The sequence below is a fragment of the Syngnathoides biaculeatus genome, chromosome 16, assembly GCF_019802595.1.
Source record: "Syngnathoides biaculeatus isolate LvHL_M chromosome 16, ASM1980259v1, whole genome shotgun sequence".
Classification (NCBI taxonomy): domain Eukaryota; kingdom Metazoa; phylum Chordata; class Actinopteri; order Syngnathiformes; family Syngnathidae; genus Syngnathoides; species Syngnathoides biaculeatus.
The window spans coordinates 13,252,662-13,275,615 of NC_084655.1; the positions used below are offsets into that span (position 1 = coordinate 13,252,662).

At 39.4% G+C, this 22,954-nt stretch overlaps 2 protein-coding genes across 9 annotated transcripts in view; both read right to left on the reverse strand.

Moving 5' to 3' along the window:
* LOC133514537 (SEC14-like protein 1) overlaps positions 1-848 on the reverse strand; it is a 42,859-nt gene extending 42,011 nt beyond the window's left edge. For 7 of the 8 annotated variants that reach the window (XM_061846315.1, XM_061846314.1, XM_061846312.1 and 4 more), the window contains exon 1: positions 131-254. The gene's annotated coding sequence lies outside the window, so the exon portion shown is untranslated. Of the gene's footprint in view, positions 1-130; positions 255-723 lie in introns of those variants that run through there. The other variant, XM_061846309.1, reaches the window with a different exon arrangement.
* An 11,409-nt stretch (positions 849-12,257) lies between these two features.
* LOC133515002 (alpha-1,6-mannosylglycoprotein 6-beta-N-acetylglucosaminyltransferase B-like) overlaps positions 12,258-22,954 on the reverse strand; it is a 51,458-nt gene continuing 40,761 nt past the window's right edge. Inside the window, exons 11-18 of the mRNA XM_061847189.1 lie at positions 21,330-21,460; positions 21,267-21,275; positions 19,395-19,550; positions 19,166-19,312; positions 18,909-19,025; positions 14,994-15,068; positions 13,367-13,638; positions 12,258-12,971 (exon numbers count right to left, since the gene is read on the reverse strand). Coding sequence (XP_061703173.1) covers positions 12,773-12,971; positions 13,367-13,638; positions 14,994-15,068; positions 18,909-19,025; positions 19,166-19,312; positions 19,395-19,550; positions 21,267-21,275; positions 21,330-21,460 — 1,106 coding nt within the window. The 3' untranslated portion in view covers positions 12,258-12,772. The remainder of the gene's footprint in view (positions 12,972-13,366; positions 13,639-14,993; positions 15,069-18,908; positions 19,026-19,165; positions 19,313-19,394; positions 19,551-21,266; positions 21,276-21,329; positions 21,461-22,954) is intronic.

The following is a 22,954-nucleotide window of genomic DNA, read 5'->3' on the forward strand; positions in this document are numbered from 1 at the left end:
TCCACTAAATTCAACTCAGTTCAAAATATATTTTTACTAAACACTGAATCATTTGCAACGCAAGTGACTCATACGTAAAATCAGTGTTTTTCTTTTAAATAATTGATTTAAAAAAACAACGAATTATTACCGTTTTGGAAGACTGATTTCGTTGATGTTAGCGATAAAATTCAAGTGCCAGTAACAAACCAGCTTCCGGTAAGAGACCGGAAGTTATCCGACTCGTGACCACAGTTGTCACTCGTCGCCGCGACAACTGTGTTTGGAGACATAACTCATTTGTATTGGCAGTCAAAATTAAGAAGATTATCGTCATACGCATCATAAATATTGTATGACAAAGCGTTTTATGAACCTGTGTGGTTTACTTTTTAAAGCCACGTACGTCAAAACGACATTTTACGCAAGATTGATGAAGTAAAAATGCTTAAGAGATACTTTGTCGACATTGGCTTTTGAAATGTATTCCATTTGGCGGGACGGCCGGGGGTTGAGGCTTATAACCTCCGTTTTTCAAACTTTTTATAAACTTAACATTTCATCCTTGCTAAGTTATACAAACAAGCTCCATTTTACATTCACATTGAATTCCCATTTTAATATCTCAAATCGACAAATTCTTAAGTTGTTGTAGTTATTTTAACCAACAATTCCACGCATATTTCTACGGGATGGTAACAATTCATTTATTTCCCATTATGAAAAAAAAAAAAAACAACATACCCAATAGAGCTGGTAGAAAATGCTTTGGAAAATGTCACCACCCAGGTTCCCACTGTCTCGCTTGTGACCCAATTTTTTAGACTCCTTAGTACACAACGTCTAATTACCAGCAGTAAACACACTGGGTAGTCTTCTCCTGAGACGAGATCCATCGAATTTTCAAACACGTGGTTTGTTTATTTCGTGTTTACGTCTTCACCAAAAACATCGAATCATCATGCCAGACGTGTGTATTAATAGCAAACACAAACGGTGACTCAGTAATAGAATAACAGCAATAGAAGAAAAAAACGAAAATAAATTGCCATCTGCACATCAACTGAAATGGAGATGAGGTTCATCTTTGCTTTCTTGATCAGATTTTGGAAGAAGGGATTTTAGGTAAGACGGTGAAGAATTTGAAGTGAAATAAAAACCCCTCTTTGGAATTCGGCTGGTGAGGGAGCAATATTATTTGTATCACAGTCTAAAATTCAAGTGAAGTCAACAAAGGGCGACGAAAGTATGTAGTTCACTTTCTGTCCACTTGAGGTCCTCAGTCAATTATGACAATAACCCGAGTTTGTGATTGACACATGCAGCGACACGACAACAAAAGTACATTCATCAACTGCTAAATTCACGGAATTTATGTGACCTTTGAGCCCCTGGAGCAACACTTTCTCCACAGCAATGGGGGAGGCTATGGAGTGATATTTAATCCAAAAATTATTCGATACCCTTTTCCCAAAACTATCCCAGTGCAGTAAATATTTATCACACATATTTCACCTGAGAGACAGGAAAAGTTCAGCAGTAGGAGGCCAAAGTTTCGCAACGCTATAAAAAAAAAATTGTGGAGCAACAAAGAAAGTAATACAAAAGTAAGATTAAAATAGATTATGTGTCTAAATGCCATATAGGAACTGTGTTAAATTCAAATAATAATGTAATTCTCCACGATCAATTATACAGTAGTGTTACCACATAGTCAAATGCAATGTTTATCCTTCCAAAATACTTTGATCAATTTGTATACTTACCTGACACAAACACGAATGAACGCATCTCATTGTGATCGTGATGGCTGTCGTGCAGCAGCATGAAGAATAACGCATTCATCTTAGGCACCCTTTCATCGAACTTTGGCACATGAACACGCGTGTGAAGGGTAATGGAATGCACCCGTGTTCTCCTATCAAGCCTCACATCAAATAGCGTCTACATGAAGTGAACCCTACGGAATCAAATCAAAATAGAGAAGACAGATTTGATTTATGAAATCCCTCGCCTCGCATTTGCAGAAGAAAAAGACTGTTGTGCATATAGAAGCAGAAGAGGGAAAAACTGAATTCAGCCTTATGGAATCATTGGAAGATGCAAAATTACATTATAGTCTGGAAGCAACGTAAAATAATTACATTTGAGAGCAATATATTCCCCCCTTTGGATTAAAGAGGCTGCAGGGAAAACAGCCCTGGAGCAGTTAAGAGAGAAAGAAAGTCTGTGCTTCTTAGTTGAGCTGGAGAATTATGTGGTGGATGCAAATTGTGAAGTGAATGTGCTGCTCATTAGGAAGCATATTGACACAGATTTGTTATTGAACTGATGAGTCACGATCACAATACGGTGACACACTACAATACCTCATTTCACCCCCAAAAATTGAGATTGAACTTCCTATTCGTTGTATTCAAGGGAAATTGAAACAACGCCAAACCTGGGCCCCAAATTTTAACGCAAAAATACATACAAGGAAAGATATACATTACATCACAGGATACATGTTTTGTAAACGTGTAGTATTATTGTCGGATAAAGTATCGTTCTTATTTATGCACGTTGCAACAAGTTAGTCCGTGATCGTTTGTGTTGAGGTTTGCAAGTTCTTACCTCTTTTGTGACTTTGTTGGGAGCTCATAACTCTCGAGATGATCTGGATGGACAACAGTTGCTTGAAAAATTTCACTCATCTCTGTGTGAAACTCCTGTATGAATTCAGGAAAATTGCGAGGGATAGAAAGTCAGCATACTGGCGCATAAAACACAAAATTAGGCATACAAAATCTAATGATCTGGCTTCACTGTATTCAGTTGCATTTAACGCTTGTTTGTTTCATGTTTTTTGTTTCAATACAGTATAACATTTAACTTGGGGTCACTGATGGTGAAGTGGTACACACGCCTGCCTCTGGTGCGGCCAGCGTGGGATCGATTCCTGCTCAGTGATGGTGTCGATATCTGCCCTGCGACTGACTGGCGAGCAGTTCAGGGTGTAGTCCGCCATTCGCCCGAGGCGAGCTGGGATAGGCTCCAGCTTGCCTGCAACCCTTGTGAGGATAAGTGGCTTGGGTAATGACATTTAAATATTTGAACATGATGCCACTCAAATGAATCTAAAATAAGCTATAACAATTGTAAGCATACAATAACAATAACATATTGCTGAATTGATACCAAAGAGTCCATGTCAATCCAAACAGAGCATTATCATATTATTCTCGGTCGTCGTTTTGAGACAGTTCTTGTAGAGTTTGAATGGTTTTTGCTGCTGTGGTGCAACTCCAATCCACTGCCAGATGCAACTGCACTTTGTGTCACAGGAAATTGCTTACACGACGTTTAGACGCGTAGCAAAGTGTGGTGGCAGCTGTGTCTGTCATTGCAGATGGAGACATCAAACCAGCTCAGATGAGACCAATTAAAGCAATTACACAGGAGATTACAGATAGGACATGACAGTGACGTGTCATTTATGTATTTTCCGTCAGCAAAAAATACTGGTTACATGTTGCCATGTCATTGAATTAAGAAGACCTCATGCATCAAATCGATTAGATTAAGAAATAGATGAGGAGTTCAAAACTCTTTCCGTTTTTGATTAGTAAATCGATGTATTAATAATTATTCTGCAGACGTGGTATAATAAAGGAAAATGAATCCATCCATTGTCCAAGCCGCTCATCCTCACAAGGGCCACGGGAGCGCCAGAGCCTATCTCAGCTCACATTGGGAGAAAGGTGGACTACATTCTGAACTGGTTGCCGGTCAGTCACAGGGTACATATCGACACCACCGCTGAGCAGGAATAGATCCCGCAGTGCCTGCACCACAGTCAGGCGTGTGTACCACTACACCATCAGTGACTTTAAGGAGAGTAAATTCACATCAAATATCCATCTTGGATATTAAAAATGGCAAACTTACACCAACAAATATGTTCTATCAAATCACCAACTCTAAATCAATCGTGGAATCTACAGAAACAGCCAGGAAGTCTTGGGATTTGATTAGTCAAGTGTTAAATCTTTTATTAAACATGGATTTTTGCATGCTGGAAATACACAGAAGAGCTCATCTGAGGCATTTCAGGGAATAAAGAGCATCTTTAATCACGGCTAAGCATCTTAATGATTTACCACCCAGATGCGTGTTTTGTGCAAGGCCACTTATAGTCTCCAGGACAAATAAATAAATAAATAAATAAAATCCAAGCAGGACTGAAATCACGTCAACCTCATGAGAGCAAACGGTGCCTTTAGAGAGCTGACTGAATTTTGCAGAAAACATTGTTGTGTCATTTGACGAGGTTCAGAGGTCACAATGTACGTCTTCTATGTATTGCCGCCATATTCACCTTCCATCTGACTCATCTGCAGCCTTTGCACCTGCACCATCGATCAGTAGGTTAAATAACTTATGAGAAGTTGCGCCGTGTTGATTCGAAGCGGAACAACATATTCTTATTTCTGCGAGAACTTTGACATCAATATTTTGACAACGCTGAACTGCAAAAACATGTTTTTCTGGCATTTGAAAGGAATGAACTTTTTACTGTTGATGTTTGCGGACGCTCACGTCAACGCATCCGAAAGCTGAGCCCCAGCCTGTCACATACGTACGACTAATTCTTTTCTGTCATCTCCCTCCCACTTCAGTTCTTCATTTTTCGTAATCACCCCCGGTGTCTGATTCATCCGCTTGTCTGCATCCTCTTTCACTCAATCCTTTCATTTCCTCTCAAGGATGAACAATTTTGTCTCCCACATGGAAAATCTTTTCCACACTCAATCACCTCAATGACAACTTGACAGTCCACTCAGACGAAAGGGTCAGCGGGGCAGATGAACTGTCCATCAGGCATTTGGCGCTCTCGCTCATCTCTATCATGTCACATCTTCGCCTTCCTTATTTGTCAAAGGCTGATTAGTATGGATTCCCCATATCAACCTCTAAGAGTCATAAGCCGCAGACGGAGAGCCTCTCTGTCTTCACCCTTGTGTAGTGGGCATATTTTCATTACTCAGACAGCCTTTCCTGGGTCTTGAATGCAGTTTTTCACGTCACAAAACAATTTCATGTGAAAATACTCAAGATGTTTAATTCATCCCAATTATAAGGGCGGCATGTATGGTTAATATTTTCCCTTTAACCTTTGTTAGACAATGGTTATGAATCGAAATGCTGCTCATTTTTGTCTTCACATAAAATCAATCATAATATTGCGTGGATAAGTTCACCACATTTAAAGTAATTGAGGCATGGGCAACTGCCTCACAGTTTCGAGATCAAATCCCAACCTCACCTGTGTGGAATTTGCGTGCTCTCCCCGTTTCTGTGGGTACTCCGGTTTCCTCCCACATCCCCAAAACATGCAACAACTAAGGACCCTAAATTGTGACTATTCGTGCAAGTGTTTTTTTGTTTCTATGTGCCCGATTGGCTGGCAAATAGTTCAATGTGTACCCCGTCTCCTGCCTGAAGTCAGCTGGAATAAGCTCCAGCACTCCCATGACCCTTGTGAGGATAAGTGGCTCAGAAAATGGATGAGTGGATGGAATTAATGCATGTTTTCGAAATGTGGGAGGAAAGCGGTGTGCCTGGAGAAAACCCATGGAAGCACGGGGAGAAAACATGCAAACTCCACACAGGTGGGGTAGGGATTTGAACCCCAGTCCTCTGAACTGTGAGCCATTTGTCCATTATTATTATAATTATCATTATTGTGACTTTTACTTCTGTTTAAGTATTTTTTTTCCACTGTCATCAAGGTGATTTGGATGGTTCTGTGAATGGTTGTGAGTGAAGTGCCTTAAAATAACATTCATCAGATGATGAATATCATTCAACTGAAACAGTTCATTGGTTTAACTGTTGAATAAACTAAAAAAGAAACTTTGAATCTATTCTCAATGCAATGCATGTGTGCAAAACAGATGGATAAAATCACTTGGGCGCTTCAGTGACTATGCTAATCCTGACAGTTTGCATTAATGGTGTAATTTCCAGCAAGATGGCCGTGAAACAGCTTTTAACACCATCTGGGCTGACAGACATGGCAGCGACGACAGAATTCTGATGTGTTATTGTGTGTAAATTAATGAGTGTGGGTGTCTGAGATTAGCTGCAAATGCCGACATTAACCCTTGTGATTCAATATTTACTCTGTTTTGAATGCGCATTCGTACTGTACCCACTTGTGATGCCCCTAGTCCTTTTTTTTTTTTTTTTTAGATAAGGTTGGCCTTATCACACACTAGCAGGGCACTAGTGTTACTCTATGCATTTCTGTATTTGCATAATGGGTGAGCCAATCATGGTCCAGACCTGGACTGAACCTCTGGGGCAAGAGCAGGACCAATCAAGGATGAAGAAAACTACGGCTGCATAGGAAAAAGGACTTTTAAGTTCAAATGAGTCCGTGATTTAACTGCTAAGCAAAGCCAATAAAACGTATTCATGTCCACTCGCCAATTTGATTATTTTTGCTTCAGACTTAAAACATTTGGGTTTGACATAAAATAAATAAAGAAAAGATGAACATTTCACCTTTGATTTAAAGCTATTCGCATCTGGATCACCAATTTTCTTTCAAGCACAAGTATTGGAACATGTGACCGAAAGCTGTGTTTTGTTTGTTTTTTTCCCAGCTACATTTACATTTATTCTTCAGTCAATTTTAAAATCTCAATACTTTATAATGATTGTAATTTAATCAGCGTCAGTGGACGAAAGATAAACATGTCCAAACTGAGAAAAGATCTATCACAACCATTTCACAAACAATGAATATAGTAAAGACAATCATTTGGATATCATGATGGAGAAATAAACCACTGGTATAATTTGTAACAAAATTTATTGCATATGCCAAGGAAAACATCAGTAGCTGAAGACAAACAAGTCTAAGTGACATCTGCAACGACCTGCAGTAGGAGTGAAGTCAATCAGAACCATGAATAAACATAGAGAGACTCAAACTACTCATTAGCTAGAAGAATAGTACGGTAAGGCCAGGCTGGAACTTGATAAACACAACTGAAACATACCTAAAATATTCTGGGACAAAGCTTTATAGACTGATGATGTTGACCCTTACCAAAGTGATGGAAATCGTAAAAGTTTGGAGAAACAAAACTTCTGCTTGTGACCCAAATAAACGAACCAATCTGTGAGGAGTCACGATTTGGACGTGCGTGGCTTCTTCTGCGATAGCCTCACTAACATTTGGTGATGACAGTACACAGCGGTAAAAATAAACTCAGAAGTCGAGAAAAACACTTTGGCTGCCAATTTAAAGGAATTTGCAACCAAACAGATTGGGGGTTCCCCTCGTCATGCGGCAAGATAATGAGCCAAAACAAACCGACAAGCAATATCGGTGCTCATCAGGGGTGAGAAGTGGAAGATTTCATGCTTAGGCAACACATTGTTCCCCACGGCAACTGCAGCCCTGCTGCAGTCCACTGTGGACAAAAGGGCATGCGAAACAGCGCAAATGGCAGGCAAACGTGATACCTGACCAGATTTTTAAATTGTCCCCCCAAAAAAAAGTTGCTACGTCACGATACGCATGAGAAACCTTCTCTGCCATTGAAAAATGAGATGAGCGCAACAAAATCTGACAGCATCTATTAAGGCGTCACAAAACAGAGGCAGTCCGGAGTGGAATGGGGGTGTCATGTTCCTTTCATGTATAGTCACATTCTGCCACATTTGCTACACATTTTGTCCCATTTTGACATGTTTTGTCTGAGCTTTCATGACAAGCTAAGAGGACAAAAGCCGTTTCGACTCATTCAATGACAACACATCATGATATGATATAATCTCCCCCTGGACAAATCTGTACATATACAAAATAAAAAATATAAATGAATAAATATGGTGGCACGGTTGATCAGCTGAAAAGTGTTGGCCTCACAGTTCTGAGGTCCCGGGTTCAATCCCAGACCCACCTGTGTGGAGTTTGCATGTTCTCCCCGTGCCTGCGTGGGTTTTCTTCGGGCACTCCGGTTTCCTCCCACATCCCAAAAACATGCAACATTAATTGGACACTCTACATTGCCCTTAAGTGTGATTGTGAGTGCGTCTCTTTGTCTCTATATGTGACCTGCGATTGGCTGGCAACCAGGTCAGGGTGTACCCTGCCTCCTGCCTGCTGACAGCTGGAATACGCTCCAGCACTCCCCACGACCCTTGTGAGGATAAGTGGCTAAGAAAATGGACGGATGTATAAATATATTTCTTACTTCAATGATTCGAAATGTTACACACATTCACAAATATTGCCCTGTGTGGATACCTACCATAGTAATCTATGTGGACCTCACTCGGATAGACTACTCGAGGGCAACTTCAACCAAAAGAAATCACAAGGAAAAAGAGAATTTGAACACAGCAAGACAACAGATAGAGCACAGCAGTGCTTGCTGGTTCTGAAAAGGTCAAATCACCTCTCGTGGCAAATATGTTACATGTTAAATCAAGTGCCCTCGGGGTACGGACCATTCTGAGCTGCCCATCAGGTGGCAAAACTACATTTGGCCGGAGTCTTCCTTGAATGCTTTCACGGCTGTGGGAGGGAAATGAGAATACACATCCCAAATATAAAATATAGAGTACAGTACAGTATATTATATATATTGACATATGATGTTACTATACTGTAATAATGGTGGTCCATTTGTAAATTAGAATCTCGCACATGTTTAATAATTAGATAATATTCTTATTTCTAAAACTCTTAATTGTAATCCTATTCCAATATCTTTCTGTATATTTTGGCTTTTTTATTTAGAATGAATCAAGTAAAAACAACAATAATAAAAACTGATGATTAAAAACATAATATGAATAAATTCCATTTTTATAACTTTTTTTTAACAACAATTACATAAAAATTGAGCCAAACATAGCGAAAGAAACTTACTTACTTTTTACTGTTAATCTGTGTGTTGTGTCCAACCTGACATTTTTGTGTACAGTGGTAAAAGCAGCCATTATTTTTAAAAACATTTTTATAGTTGTTGTTGGTGAGTATTTTGAGAATTTTCTAATTTGCGGTTTACATAAGAATGGTAATAAATCAAAAGAGCTTATCAGAGGCTGGTATTTAACCTTAGGGTGTAAATCTCAGAAATGTATAAAATACAATTTTGACTTTTCCTGATCTCCCATGAAAATTTAAGAGGCGGAAGAAGTAGCGTAAAAAAATATAAGATTAGAAATGAGCTCCATGTAGCTAAAAAGAAATGTACTTAACTTGGGGCACAGCTGGAGGGAATGTTTTTAAAGAGATTTTCTTCAGCACTGCCATAAACTGAGGAAAACCAAAGTCTGAATGCCTCTGTTGACTCCCTCGGCTTTACACGTGCAACAGATCTGTTTCTTGTTTGATTTCTGAGACTCCCGACGAAGGTCAATACTGGTCAGTCTTGAATCTGGAGACTGAAAATTGACATATTGTGAGATGTCACTATCGGTTAAAGAGACTCCATCATCAAAAGAGAGCAAGCGTGCTAACTCCGACTCAGGGTTTGGACTCTCAAGTCTGCCTCATTTAAATCCTCTTATCTTGTGGGAAGGGATTCAGTGAAGCAGCAGCAGCTCAGTTGATAACTGACACTTGAAGCCATTGTGCGCAATTCATAATTGCATCCCCTTAATCGAGACATATCACTCAATACTTAATCAGTGGACATTAAATTTCAGCGGACAAATTTAGTCAGTACGTTGACACTTGCATTGAGGCATATAGTTCGAGTCTTTTCTGTGCACTTTTAGTTATTCTTTTCCAAAGATAGAAGCATAAGGCTCAACAGGTTCAGGCTTGCCTGTATCAGTACTGTAAAATTGAAGTTACGAAGCAGCAGAAATGGAAATTTAATCTCATCACAGGAGTATGTTTTGCACTTTTTTTTCACTCCAGAGAATCAGAGTCAGAGTCGAGCTTGTGAGAATCAAATTCTGTAGTGCAGCACATTTGTTGCCCAAAAAAACAAAAAACATCACGTTGATTATCAGCTGAGTTCCACAATCTCAAAAGGATACTGATCTCCGAAATCGATGTGCAGCCATATTTCTTGATGTGACATCAGCAGCAGAAATGAAGACTCAGTTATTTAATATTCAGTAGACAGAGGAATGTAAAACTATTATTGTGAAACTTCACTGCATGTTTTTGTCACCCCGGTCCATGATTACTTAAGAACCAATATGGTTAACATTATTAGCAAAAAGAAGTAAAGGACGCAGCAATGCCGATGTGTATATTTGGGCCTAAAACATAATCTGAGATTAGACTGCAAAATATAATCTGTACAAACAAGAACAAAAGTAGAAAATGAAAAGAATATCATGACTAGACTGTCACAGAGCTTTGCTGCGTGCAGGCTACTGGGTGCAGTACTTTCAAAAAAGCAGGGATTCACGAGCGGCTTTCCTTCATTTCCTCTTGTTTTTTGCAGGTTCTGACTCAGCCCCCTTGAAGGTCCTCAGAATTTTCAGGAATGCACCAGCCTAAGTCCTTCTCATGTTTCTCACTTAGGCCATAACACTTTATCTTCAAATTCTGAATCTTTGAAATCATGGCTGCGCATTACACTCCTCTAATTTTTTCTGTTATGCTTAATTATTGCAATTTTGCAAGAAAATAAAACGATCCAGCTTGAAGCAGCCACTAACACATACTAATGTGCTTTTGTGGTTCTATTGCTGACGTCAGCAGGGTGATGATTAAATCGCACAGGTTTTCAACGTCATTGTGGCTGAGCTAAAAGGATGTGGCTGGAAATCAAAGTCTGCCATCAGCAACCAGCCAAAAATGACCATACTACTGAGATAATTTGGGGAGAATTCTGTTCTGCAGGCCTCATTGTCAAGCCCAGAACTACAGAATAATGGCCTGTATTCACAGTATTAGCTTCAATATGTCCTTTAAATAACATTCAGTGCAAGCGCCACATGATTAGTTTCTTTCTAAATTTGGAGTATTCACTAATTAAATGGTTTGCAGTAATGTACAACATCACTGCATTCTACTCTTTTCATTACCTTGGCGTTCCCATTGAAGGATCATTGCATTGCAGTTCTACTCCACTACAAAATACAATAGCTTACAAATGCTGTACAAATGTCACTCGTCCATTCCATTCTCCCTCCCAAAAAAAAACAAAATATGTTGCAATGTTTTTGAGGAGAAAACTGCACATAATATTGTACTTAACATAAAGATTTGCTAACAATATAATTTATCAATATAAAGTATATAATAGTTTGTACATAACGATCAATTTATTGCAGCTCCTTCTGGTGTGTACAACTTGGCTACTGGGTAAAGCTATGTAAACAAACGAAGAAGAGCTTCACTAATCTGCTGTACTTGACTCCAATCTGCAATATTATTCATTTTTCACAGAGAATAAAAAATATGCCAGTGAATATAGTTAATTGTTTGTCTACATGTGTTACTCGACTGTTGTGTTTGAATATCCATCCATCCATTCATTCATTTTTCTTAGCCGCTTATACTCACATGGGTCGCGGGAGTCCTGGGGCCTCTCCCAGCTGCCATCGGGCAGGAAGGGTGGCACACCCTGAACTGATAGCCAGCCAATCGCAGGGCACAAGGAGACAGAAAACAGTTGGGCTCACAAACACACATCGGGGCAATTTTGAATCTCCAATGAATGCATGTTTTGGGGATGGGGGATGAAACAGGAGTGCCCGGAGGAATCCCACGCAAGCATGGGGAGAACATGCAAACTCTACACAAGTGGGACTGGGATTTGAACCCCAGTCCTCAGAACTGTGACGCCAACGCTCTAACCAGTTGTTCTATTGTGTTGCCGGTTTGAATACTTGTTCCTTAGTGTTTCAAATATTAATCTACAAATGTACGTACATAGATCACGTAGGTTGACTCTTGACAGAAGGACTGCCTCGTCATATACTAAGCACTTGTAAAAAAAAAAAAAAAGCATTACTATTTGAAAAACAACAAATCAACCAGTGGCATAAAATCTTTGCACGATACAGTATGGCAGCTTCAAATTCTGAAGATCACCTGTCAGAGAAAATCTACTCTTCATTGAGAGAGTAATGAACGATGTAGGTCAAGGGTTGAATCTGCAATATTTCCTTGAACGCGTATTCACAAGCACAAATTTAACCCCATTATGTTGAATTACATGTAAACTATTTTGTATAAACATCTATACCACAAGTTTGTTTCCTTGTGTTGAAGCAAGAACCAAATACATTTTAGGCAGATCTATAGGTAAGTGTCTTTTAATAGATCTCAGATCACAAATAATAGCTTTTTTTCAATTTTATAAAATAATTATGTCCAAATACAGAACATGGAAAATAGTACATCTCCATATGGTGTAAAACAGCTTTGGGTGCATCTGATACAAAGAGCCACTATGATCACTGAAAGGGTTCACATAATTTCAAAACACCAAGAATTTCAAGCATGATACCCCCCGCCCCTTTCGATTGCATGGGAATTGGTTGAGAAAATTATTAGAGCTCCAGGATACACCATGGCATCCTCAATTAATAAATCTTGGATGGTCCCACAGGCAACCACGTAAACCTTTCGACTGACACTCAAAGTCCACAAGATATAAAGTACAATCATGCAAGTCCCTGAGAGATTTTATTTTACATTATTTTTTACTTACTTTAATAGCTACATTGTAAAGGATTTCCACAACGGCCCCGCTCAACACTTTGGACCGCAAGCTACCAAGTCGGAGAGGGTAACGTGACCGGGCGCATCCGGTCACAAGCAGTCTCTGCACAGTGCCACCTGACCATCTCGATAGTCTCTACAGGGGCAAAGACGCTGGTATTTGACGCTGGCACCTGCACAGCTGAACAGCAAAGGCTCCTGCTGCATGCCACATTCTGCGTGTTCTGCTGAGAAGGCAGGAAAGAGGTGATTCATCTCTGACTCCAGCCCCGCACATTGGAACTCCAGCCTTGGAGACAAAGACAAAGGTGGAGGACTCTGGATTTTTTTCAATCTGATGAGGCATTGTGCAAAAAAAAAAAAAAAAAAAAAAAAGTTCCAATTGATTTTTATGTGAAATCACCACTCAAGTCCACACTATGTAGCAAATAAAATACCTTTCCAATGAGGTGAAATTCTGGAACATTTATTTCCCAACTTTTGGCCTTTTAGGCTTTATCTTGCCCTCAATTGCGCCAAAAAAATTGATTCGAGCCAATCATTAACTTAATTTAGTGAATATATGCTATACTGCTGCACTATTTTTTGTTTTATGTCAAAGCTACCCGGCCACATATATTCAGCAAACAAAAAAACAAAAACAAAAAAAGAAACGAGTGTTCCATAAATGAAAACACATCTTACGCATTGAAGGCTTCCTTAATGTTGATGAAACGAAAGAAGGCAGGTTCGCAGATTAACCCAACGTCCTGGCAGGCCTTCACGCACGACTCACCCTGCAGCGAAGCCAAGAGCTGCAGGGCACCTAGCGGGGGCCAGGATGGGTAGGAGGTGATGTTGGAGGCCCACGTGAGGAGGCTAGAGTTGGGCAGGAGCATGAAAGGAGCAAGTAGGCTACCCTGCCAGAGCCGGGAAGCGTTTAATGGAGGAAACAGAACTTCAGGAGAACAAAAGTCCTGCAGGTGCAGATGAAATAACTTGGATCAACCGTTGTACGCATTATAGTGCGAACACATTGACCTTCCAGTGGAGGATAAACTCCACAAGTGAGTGATGACAAATTGCATATTTACATGAGCAGATTGACCAGCATCTCGGTAATTTATTGGAGAAATAATAAAACAAGCGTGATGATACAGAAGGTGCTTGACAGATTAAGCGTTCAAACAATAATATGAATGCAGTTATTCCACCGGACAAATGAGAATTGAAAGGAGAATTATGATCCTGTGAGAGCCTGGATTAGATTCCCTCCCCCCAGCTAGAGCTATTCATAAGAGTCCGGTAATAACAAATTTCTGACATGTCCCTCTAGCCTCCAGAGCCATTTATTAAAGCGCCTCCAGCGCCCACAGGCAATAACTAGTCTTCCAATCTCCAGCTCTCTTATCCTTAAAACAAAAAGATGGCCCATTTTTTTTTTTACAACTAACATATAGGCATGTTTATTTGGATGATGAAATGCACATTTTATGCAAATTCACAACAGCATAAAAAGCTAAATATAATTGGATCCATTTCCATCTATCCATTGATAGTCAATGTATTAGGTACACAAAATGTTGGCACAATTCAAGGAGATTCAATAAAAGCATGATGAAAATGTTTGCGTTCCCTAAAATAATAATTCTCAAAAATATGTTAAATGTTAGGGTTGTAGTGGTGTAGAACTGCACTGCACTAGGAGCCCATACAATTTGTAATACTGCAGTTATGTAGCTACACACGGCAACTAGAAATATTAGAAACTCCTCTCAGTATAATGCAGAGCATTGATGTTGTTTATTAATATGAAAGAGTCATTTCATGTGAAATATTTCACTTTTAAACAGTCATTCATTTTGATCAGAGAGGCACAAAAAGTCTTGTTTTCAATTCATATTTGCTCCTTCCACACAATTGTGTTGTTAGTTAAACAACAAACAATTGTATTGACCCATCGTTGGTGTAATTATTCTGTTATTTTGTTTGACTAAAATATTGTTTGGAAAAGGATGACAAGAAAATATGAATTGTCACTACTTTTTATGAATTATATTTTTGTAGTGTATGATTTTATTATCATAGCTATTTCATCGCTATTATTTATTACTATGTCGTAACATAGCATACTTTATCTTACTGCAAACAAATACACATATACCCTATATCATATTCATACTCCTATTCCATAAGATTTTCTTTGACTTCTTTTCTCCGCTACATTTCGAAATGCAACGCCGTCGCTGACATTTCGATTTACATGATGCACATTGTTGTCTATGGCCAGTAGTTCGATATGGGCTTGTCATTTTTGAGTAAAGAGACCGACCTGGTTCTGAATGTAGGCATGGACTCGTTCCAGCATGCCCTCGCAGGTGTACTCATACGGCAGAAAAGGCTCCACCTGCAAACACAGATGTGAAGCACAGCTGAAAGAACTTTGGGCCCAGAGAATGTGTTGTTTTTCTGCAGAACCAAGCCAGCGTAATTACTGTCACTGAACAAAATAGTTAATCATCACTGACATATTCATTAGGGTAATTGTAAAAGGCTTATATCTTTCCATGCGCTTCACATTAAAATCAATGGCGTAATACATCACAGGGGACACCTTTGAAAACTGATTTCATTATGCTTGGTGACAACTTCATCAATATGTCAAAAACAGATTAAAGTGACAGGGTTCTGAGTTCTTATGGGGGAGGTTCTTAACATCGCTGTCAAAGCCTGTCATTCACTGTCTGGCTTTTGATGGCACATGTATTGAAATCAGTCAAGAGCACATTGATCAATAGTGAGGTCTTTATTCCTGATTCCTTTTTTTTTTTTTTTTTTTTTTTTTTACCGATAACACAAGCTCAGTACAGAAGTGACAAGGAAGGACACTTGCATTGTCTGTGGTGAAAAGGCAAAATAATAAGAATTACACCCCCCAGACACAGTATGTATATATGTATATATAGCGGCACAGTGGATCCGCTGGAACACATTGACCTCACAGTTCTGAAGTACCGCGTTAAATACCAGACCGTTTTTCTCTGGGCACTGGATGTATGTATGTATGTATATATATGTATGTATGTTTTTCCAGAGATGTTCGATTGGATTCATGTCCAGGATCTGGCTGGGCCATTCAAGGGTGCTCCAGAATCCACTCCTTTATTTTCTTGGCTGTGTGCTTGGGTCATTGCCGTGTTGGAAGGTGACTTGATGCCCTAGTCTGCATTCCTGAGCACTCTGGAACAATTTCTTTTGAAGCATTTCTCCATATTTTGCAGCTGTCGTCTTATCCCCTATGCAGACTAGTCTGCCATTCCCTCCGGCAGAAAAACAGGCCCGCGGCATGATGTTGCCGCCATCCTGCTTCACAGCAGGACTCGTGTTAGCCAGGTGATGAGCAGTGCCTCTTCTTCTCCACATATGACGCTTGCAATTCTGGCCAAAAAGTTCTAGTTTGATTTAATCAGACCTGACAAGTTTGTTTCTGTATGTCTGAGGTAAACACAAAGCAGGAAGCCACGTGGCTTTTAGTGAGAAGTGGCTTCCGTCTAGCCACTCTACCACCTGATTGGTGGAGAGTGTGAGCACGGGTTGACCATCTGGATGGTTCTCTTACTCCTCTCCTACACTTCCTTTGCAACCATAAGGTTCTTGTTCACCGCTCTGACCAAGGACCTTCTTCTCCTGCTACTGTGGTTGGTTGAATGGGAAATCTCGGAAGGATCCTCGTGGTTCCAAACCTCTTCCATTTGTGAATAACTGAGACCAGTTAGAGTGAGAGTTTTGCTGCTGAAATTCTCTTGTATCCTTCCCCAGATTTGTGCCTAGACACAATCCGGTCTTGCTGTTCTGAAGACAATTCCTTAGACATCATTTCTGCTCTGATATGCACTATCAACTGTGAGACCTGGTGAGGACAGATGTCTGCCATTCCAAATCATGTTCACTCAAGTAAATTTATCAGAGGTGGACTCCATTCAAGTTGTAGGCGAGAGTGAGAGAGCGAGAGACTGAGAGACTGAGAGAGCGAGAGAGAGAGAGAGAGAGAGAAAGAAAGAGAGAGAGAAAATGGATGAAATCAATAATCATTTTAATGAGTGCTGGATATATTTGTGGATATATTTGTTGACATGCAGCTACGAAGGTTGTTCAATCCAATTAACTGTGCGCTATAAAGTTTGCCCTTTGTATAAATCATCATGAATTCAACAAATGTAATTTTTTTAAATCGGAAATTACTGGAGTTCATATGATGCCATCACATTTTGTGGGTCACAGAGTAGTCTTTATTAGTCACAGAGTGGACAACCTACACAGTGACACACAGTGATGACCCTCCAGATAATTAGATTCTAGTTTTACAGAGATGTTATAATGAAGTTCAGGCAGTTATTTGGTTATCCAGCCCTTTGACCTGTTTTTTATGGTTCTCTCAAAGGTTTTAGCCGCAGCAATTAGGTGATGGAGCCGACGAAGCAATTACATACTTTGCCACATATTTCCCGTAGGTATTCATAGAGAGAACAGTCGAACTTCACGGAAACAAGTTTGCCATATTAATTGATCCACCCATACAAGATAGAATTCTTGGAAGCACTTGATAGGTTGCCCCCAGGCCGCATCCGGCTATTTGTGGTCATCAAGCTCCCAACAGTGCTTTCTGAAACCACACGATATCCGCTTAGCAAGCAGACCATCAGCCCCTTCGACTGCAACTACACGAGGTGGCTGCTTGCTACGTGCCAAATGCGCCCTATTCGAAAACAGTTTGGTCCAGTCACCTTATGTACAGTAGTTTGTACCTGGACTTGTCCCCATGCAGTCGAGGGCCTAAAAATAGTGCCCAAAATCAATCATAACATAAATATGTTCACCTCTAAAATGTAGGTGCCTTAAATATTCATTACCAGTACTTTTCCGTTATATATTTGGTTATTAGAGAGGACTGGTTCATGGGTTTTGTGCATAGGCAGTAGCTTCAGGGTGACTGCAAGTTGACCACGCAAGCTAGTCTGTAGCGCATTCGTACCAGATTATAGCGTTCATTTGACTGTGTGTTTCAAAAAGAAAGTGGTTACAGTAGTTTTTGCACCAGAATGCATTGTTTAAAGTGTTTTAAGTGATGCTTTTTAGTCAATAGTTAGACTTATTTATTCCTAATTAAATTACTTCTGCTCACATGTTTTGAATGTGATCATAGTACAGTACAGGTAGTGATATGTTAACTATGCAAATATTGCTAACTTAAAAGCGCTGTTGATATCTTTTGTTAAATGTATTAATTTGATTATTTTTATTATTCAACCCATGTTTGGGTTCACTTAATCCGTATTTGGTTAGCTTTTTTCCCACACTCAAAATATGATGTATGACAACAGAATTTCCTTCTTTATTTTGGTTCATTGTGTTCATATTTAAAAATGTAATCTCATCCCCTTTCTGATATATTTGCTTTTGATTCATGACAGGCGTTCTATCTGTTTTATTAAAAAAATATTTTGACTGATGTAAAAATGGAAACAGAATTACATTCCCTGCTAAAAAAAAAATTCTACATAACATTTCTAAAGAATTTCTTAAGAACTATAGAACTTTAGGACCAAAGTCCTATAGAATTTCAATAGAAAACATTCTGTTTTGTAGAAATTCTATAGAAAATCACAGCCAAAGTACTATAGAACAAGTTGTTCTGTACAAATTCTAGAGAATTTAATAGATTTTGTATAGAATTTCTATAGAATTTTTTTTAGCAGGGTTTCAGCTTTGTGTTGTAAATGAAAAAAAAATGTTTTAAATATTAGAGTATTATTCCTCTGACTGACTATGAGAAATGGAATTTTATCTCATTGAAAGATTTAGGCCTTAGGATTTGTACCCCTGCTTTAACAAGTTAGTTATTTTTCTGGTTTTGTGGAATTTATCTAAACATAACATTTAGAAGCAAAATTAGACATGAGGCTACATTTTAGCCTTCAAAATAAGGCTCAGTTCTGATGTGGTGCTGTACCGAAGTTTGTATGCAGGGATGCAATCAAGTGATTAGCAATGCCGGAAGCAGCAAGGCAACCAGTAAAGCATTTTCCTGCATCATCCAATGCCGCGATGAAGAGCGCAATTCAAGGGGTGATGGGTTCAAAGTGGCTAAAACATGAAGAGAACAAAATGTCTCATATTCTCCAGTAAGATATAAGTACAATATCTACAGTAGAAGATACAAATAGCAGCGGTAGGGTTGCAAACTTACTTTTATCTTCATGACGTCACGGATGGCTGCATCAAACTCTTCCGAGTTATTGAAGTCAACGGTAATGACGTGTGGCTTGCCGATGAACTGCTCTGCATAGGGATGCTGAGAGGACACCTGAAAGAAGAGCACCAAATAATTTGCCTTTCGGTGCTCCCAATGGAAAAACAACACAAGTTTGTAATATGTTTTATGTGAAAAGAAAATCATTTTGTTCAAGACACGGGCTATGTTCGGAGGCAAGAAAGTGTTCACACCTCCCTCGAGGTGGGCTTCCCTCTGAAGAACTCATGGTTGAGAGAACTGTGAGGAGGGCTAAACTTGGGCTGCAGAAAGATGCAGCCATTGGCGATGGCCTCTAAAGGGGCGGGGCCCTCATACGGGAATCCAAAACCAATGAACAGCTTTCAAAGAAAAATGAAAAGGGAGGAAAACATAAATCTTTAAGGCATAAGCAATGATTCATTTTCATTTCAAAGGCTCCACCTTAGCCTTCCTCAGGAGCTGCTGGAGTTCCTGCTGGGGGAGAAGACCATGGTTCCTCACAAAGGAAGGCACCTCTGGGGGACGTTGTGTTTCATAGTACACCGTCCCATGGATTTCCATGTGGCGATGCAGGATGGACAGGAAGGTTTCCTTACCCTTTTAAGGGATATGACATTTAGCAAAACATGGCTAAAAGTGGTGGATTAGCATTAATGGGATTTACTCTGATCGATACACTTCAGACAATGGTGTTGGGTAAATGGAAAATTACAGCAAAATTGGAAAACGGAAGAATAACATAGTTGGATGGAATTTGGTCTTCCTTGAACAGATTTGTGAGGTCACTAATGTTTGATACATATGTAGGCCCGGCTCATAAGGCTGGAATGAAAGTCTACAGTGTTTCTGAACCAAACTCATCCACGCCTTTATGGACCCTGCTTGTTACATGTGGGCATGTAGGACAAAAAATGACTTTCTTGAATTTGTTCTTACAAAGTTGGAAGCACACAGATGTCTCAAATGTTTTGTTTGGTGAAGAATTTAAATTTTGGGGAGAATTTAGCGATATAATCCAACCCTTGACTGTTTAAAAGCTCTGTTCAAAAGACTTCTGTCCATATCTTTTATTCTAGTTAGTTCTTCATTCATTGACTGTATTTAGGTTTTAAAACTTTCCCTCACTGCTAGGATGAGTTAAACTCTCCCATCACCCATCAGTATTAGACATCAAGATATAAAAACAGAGAACACCCAAAGGGTGTCCATTTTTTTTTTTCAAATTCGAATTAAAAAAAGTTCAATCGGGCGGGCTGTCTAGTGACTATATGGACATGACACATTTTTATGGATGACTGAAAGTTAAAGTTGCAAACTGATTCTCAGTAATGTTATGAATGATTTACTCAAGCTGTTTCTTCAAACCATAAATCATTCATAAATGCCATCTGAATGTAACTCCACACTTTTCATTTAAAATGTCTCCGAGCAACATATGGAGGGAGAAAACATTTTCTTAGAGCAGTGCTTCCCAGCCTTTAGTGAGCCAAGGTATACCTTTCTGCATTAGAAAAAACAAAATGTCACAAAATGTACTGCATAAAAACTCAAGTGGTGATGATCATGTCTGAATTTAATTCCATTTGTTTCAATTTTGATGATTTGTTCATATTGTGGAAATAGCTGACAGTATTTGTCTCTTATCTGCTACATTATTTAAGAGGTTATTAGTCGTATTTTCATATTGATGAGGGGGAATCTTTGTTTCAGACATCGGTTCATGTTCAGTTAAAGATAAGCTAATTTACTTACGTGAAGCTAGGCATGTCAGTGGCGCATGATGAAATCATGGAGGCAGCAAGTATGTAAGAAAAAAAAGCCAGATATAAGTGAGACGCAAGACAAATTATCCTTTAAAATGTTTACGTTCAAACTGCATTAAATAAAAAAAGTTGAGGCTGTGCAAAGAAGATTCTGGAAAAACAGTTGAGCATGCAACGACTTCTCACTTGTTTGGTTTAGGCTCAAGTTCAGCTGCAACCGTAATGAGGACAAGCGCTCTTGTCAGTGGATGTATATTTAGATATTTTGTTTCCATTATAAAATGAGTTAAAAATGGCTTGGGCTTTGGAAAGCGGTGTATTGCGTCACAGTTCTGTGTAAAAGGTTTAACGCTTTTAAAGGGTTGAAGTCAGCCCACGTATGTTCTGGCTTCCAAGGTAGTAATAGACAGAGATGTAGAAAGTACACATACATACAGAAATAGAGATCGTTCTTTCAGTTCAGTGTCAAAATAATCGATGAATATGTAACTTCAGAGTCAGTTGATAATGAATTTAAAAGCAATTGTCAAAGGTAATTAATCCATTGGACGCACTGTAACTGGGTTAAGAGAGACAGTGAGTGGAGGGCGAGGGCCTTTTGTGTCATGGTTACCTTCCACATGCTGACTTCTTTGCCGTAGACGACAGCCATGTTGTTGACCTTGTTCTTTTGGATGTTCAGTCTGGCAGTGTCGTTCAACTCCTCTGCCACAAACCCCATAAAAGAGTTATCTGGGGTGTGAGCTGCCAGAGGACAGACGGCGCGACTGAGGTTACGAGTGTACGACAAAGACTCATTCCTAGCTTTGAAAAGAAGAATTGTAGAATGAAACTTCGTCTTGTTAAGCACTGAAAATTGCAGATTTCCATTAAGTAAAAATCATCTCTGAAAACTTCATCTTGTCATAGTTTGAGGTATAATTTAACACAAGAGTTGTATTAAAATGTCTACCATGACAAAGATGTCAAATAACTAATACATTTTAATTGATATTCTCAAATGCTTTCTCCCATTCTGCATATGATACTGGTTAAAAAATATGCTTGAAGAACAAATTTGAGCATTATACCGTTTTCAAAGGCAGAACATTTGATGCAGCTTCTGCATTGGCTATTGCTGTATTCTGCAAATCCTGGTCTGTGTACTGTACTGTATACAGTACGCTTCTATACATCCATTTTCTATTCCTATCAACGAGAGCTTTTCCCAGCTGACATTGGGCACAAGGAACTTGGATTGGTTGAAAGTCCATCACATATAGAGACGGGCAAACATTCATACTGTCACTGAATGACAAATGAACCCACTAAACCCGTACAGAAGTCAAGCGATCGTACCACTACAGTGATTGTAACTGAATTTAAACGATGTGCGCATATATATTACTCTGTGTTTTCTGTAGATAACGCACTATATACCCGGAAAGAGCTCTCGTGAAGCACTACATCAGGGGCATTAAGCTACTTGTTGTGTCGGGCCACATTGTAATTATGGTTTCCTTCAGAGGGCCATTGTGACTTCCTGGTTTTAAAATATTTCATCACCTCATCGTATTATTACATATACACAGTCAGTTGAGGGCTAACTGTTTTGAAATCAGACGTCAAGGATAACAGTTTGTTTCCCCTATTATTCGGGTTATTGTTAAAAACCTTTGGGTAACAAAGTAAATGCTTGCATTATCCCAACATTATTTTTTTTTCACATATCACACTTTGAAAATTTTTCAAAAAGCTGACTAGTGATTTGCTTTCTCTGACCGCAAAACATGACGTGACGGGCCGGATCTGGTCCCGGTCCTTGAGTTTGACACCAGTGTTCTACACCGTCACGGTGCCCAAAGAGATTTGGAGATGCTCACATTCACACACCAATGGGCAAGTGCTGCCATGCAAGGAACTGCCAAGCCAAGTGGGAGCAATTTAAGGTTCAGAGACTGGTAAAATAGGGTCAGTGGCAGTGGTGGTGTCGTGGTACAGATGGCTATCTCGTATCCCATGCATGGCATAAATTACCAATCAGTGACTGCGCACGTGTCTGCTTTTCAACCACAGTCAGGTGGGATAGACTTCAGCGTTGCGGCAACCTTTAGCGATCCAAAATATAGAAAATGGACGAAAGGATGGAACAAATATATTTGAAATGCCAGAAACTAGGGATAGATAAATGGTATATCCTCATATTCTTCTTGAGAGAGAATTAACTGTTTAATCCACAGCAAATCTGCTTTAATGCAC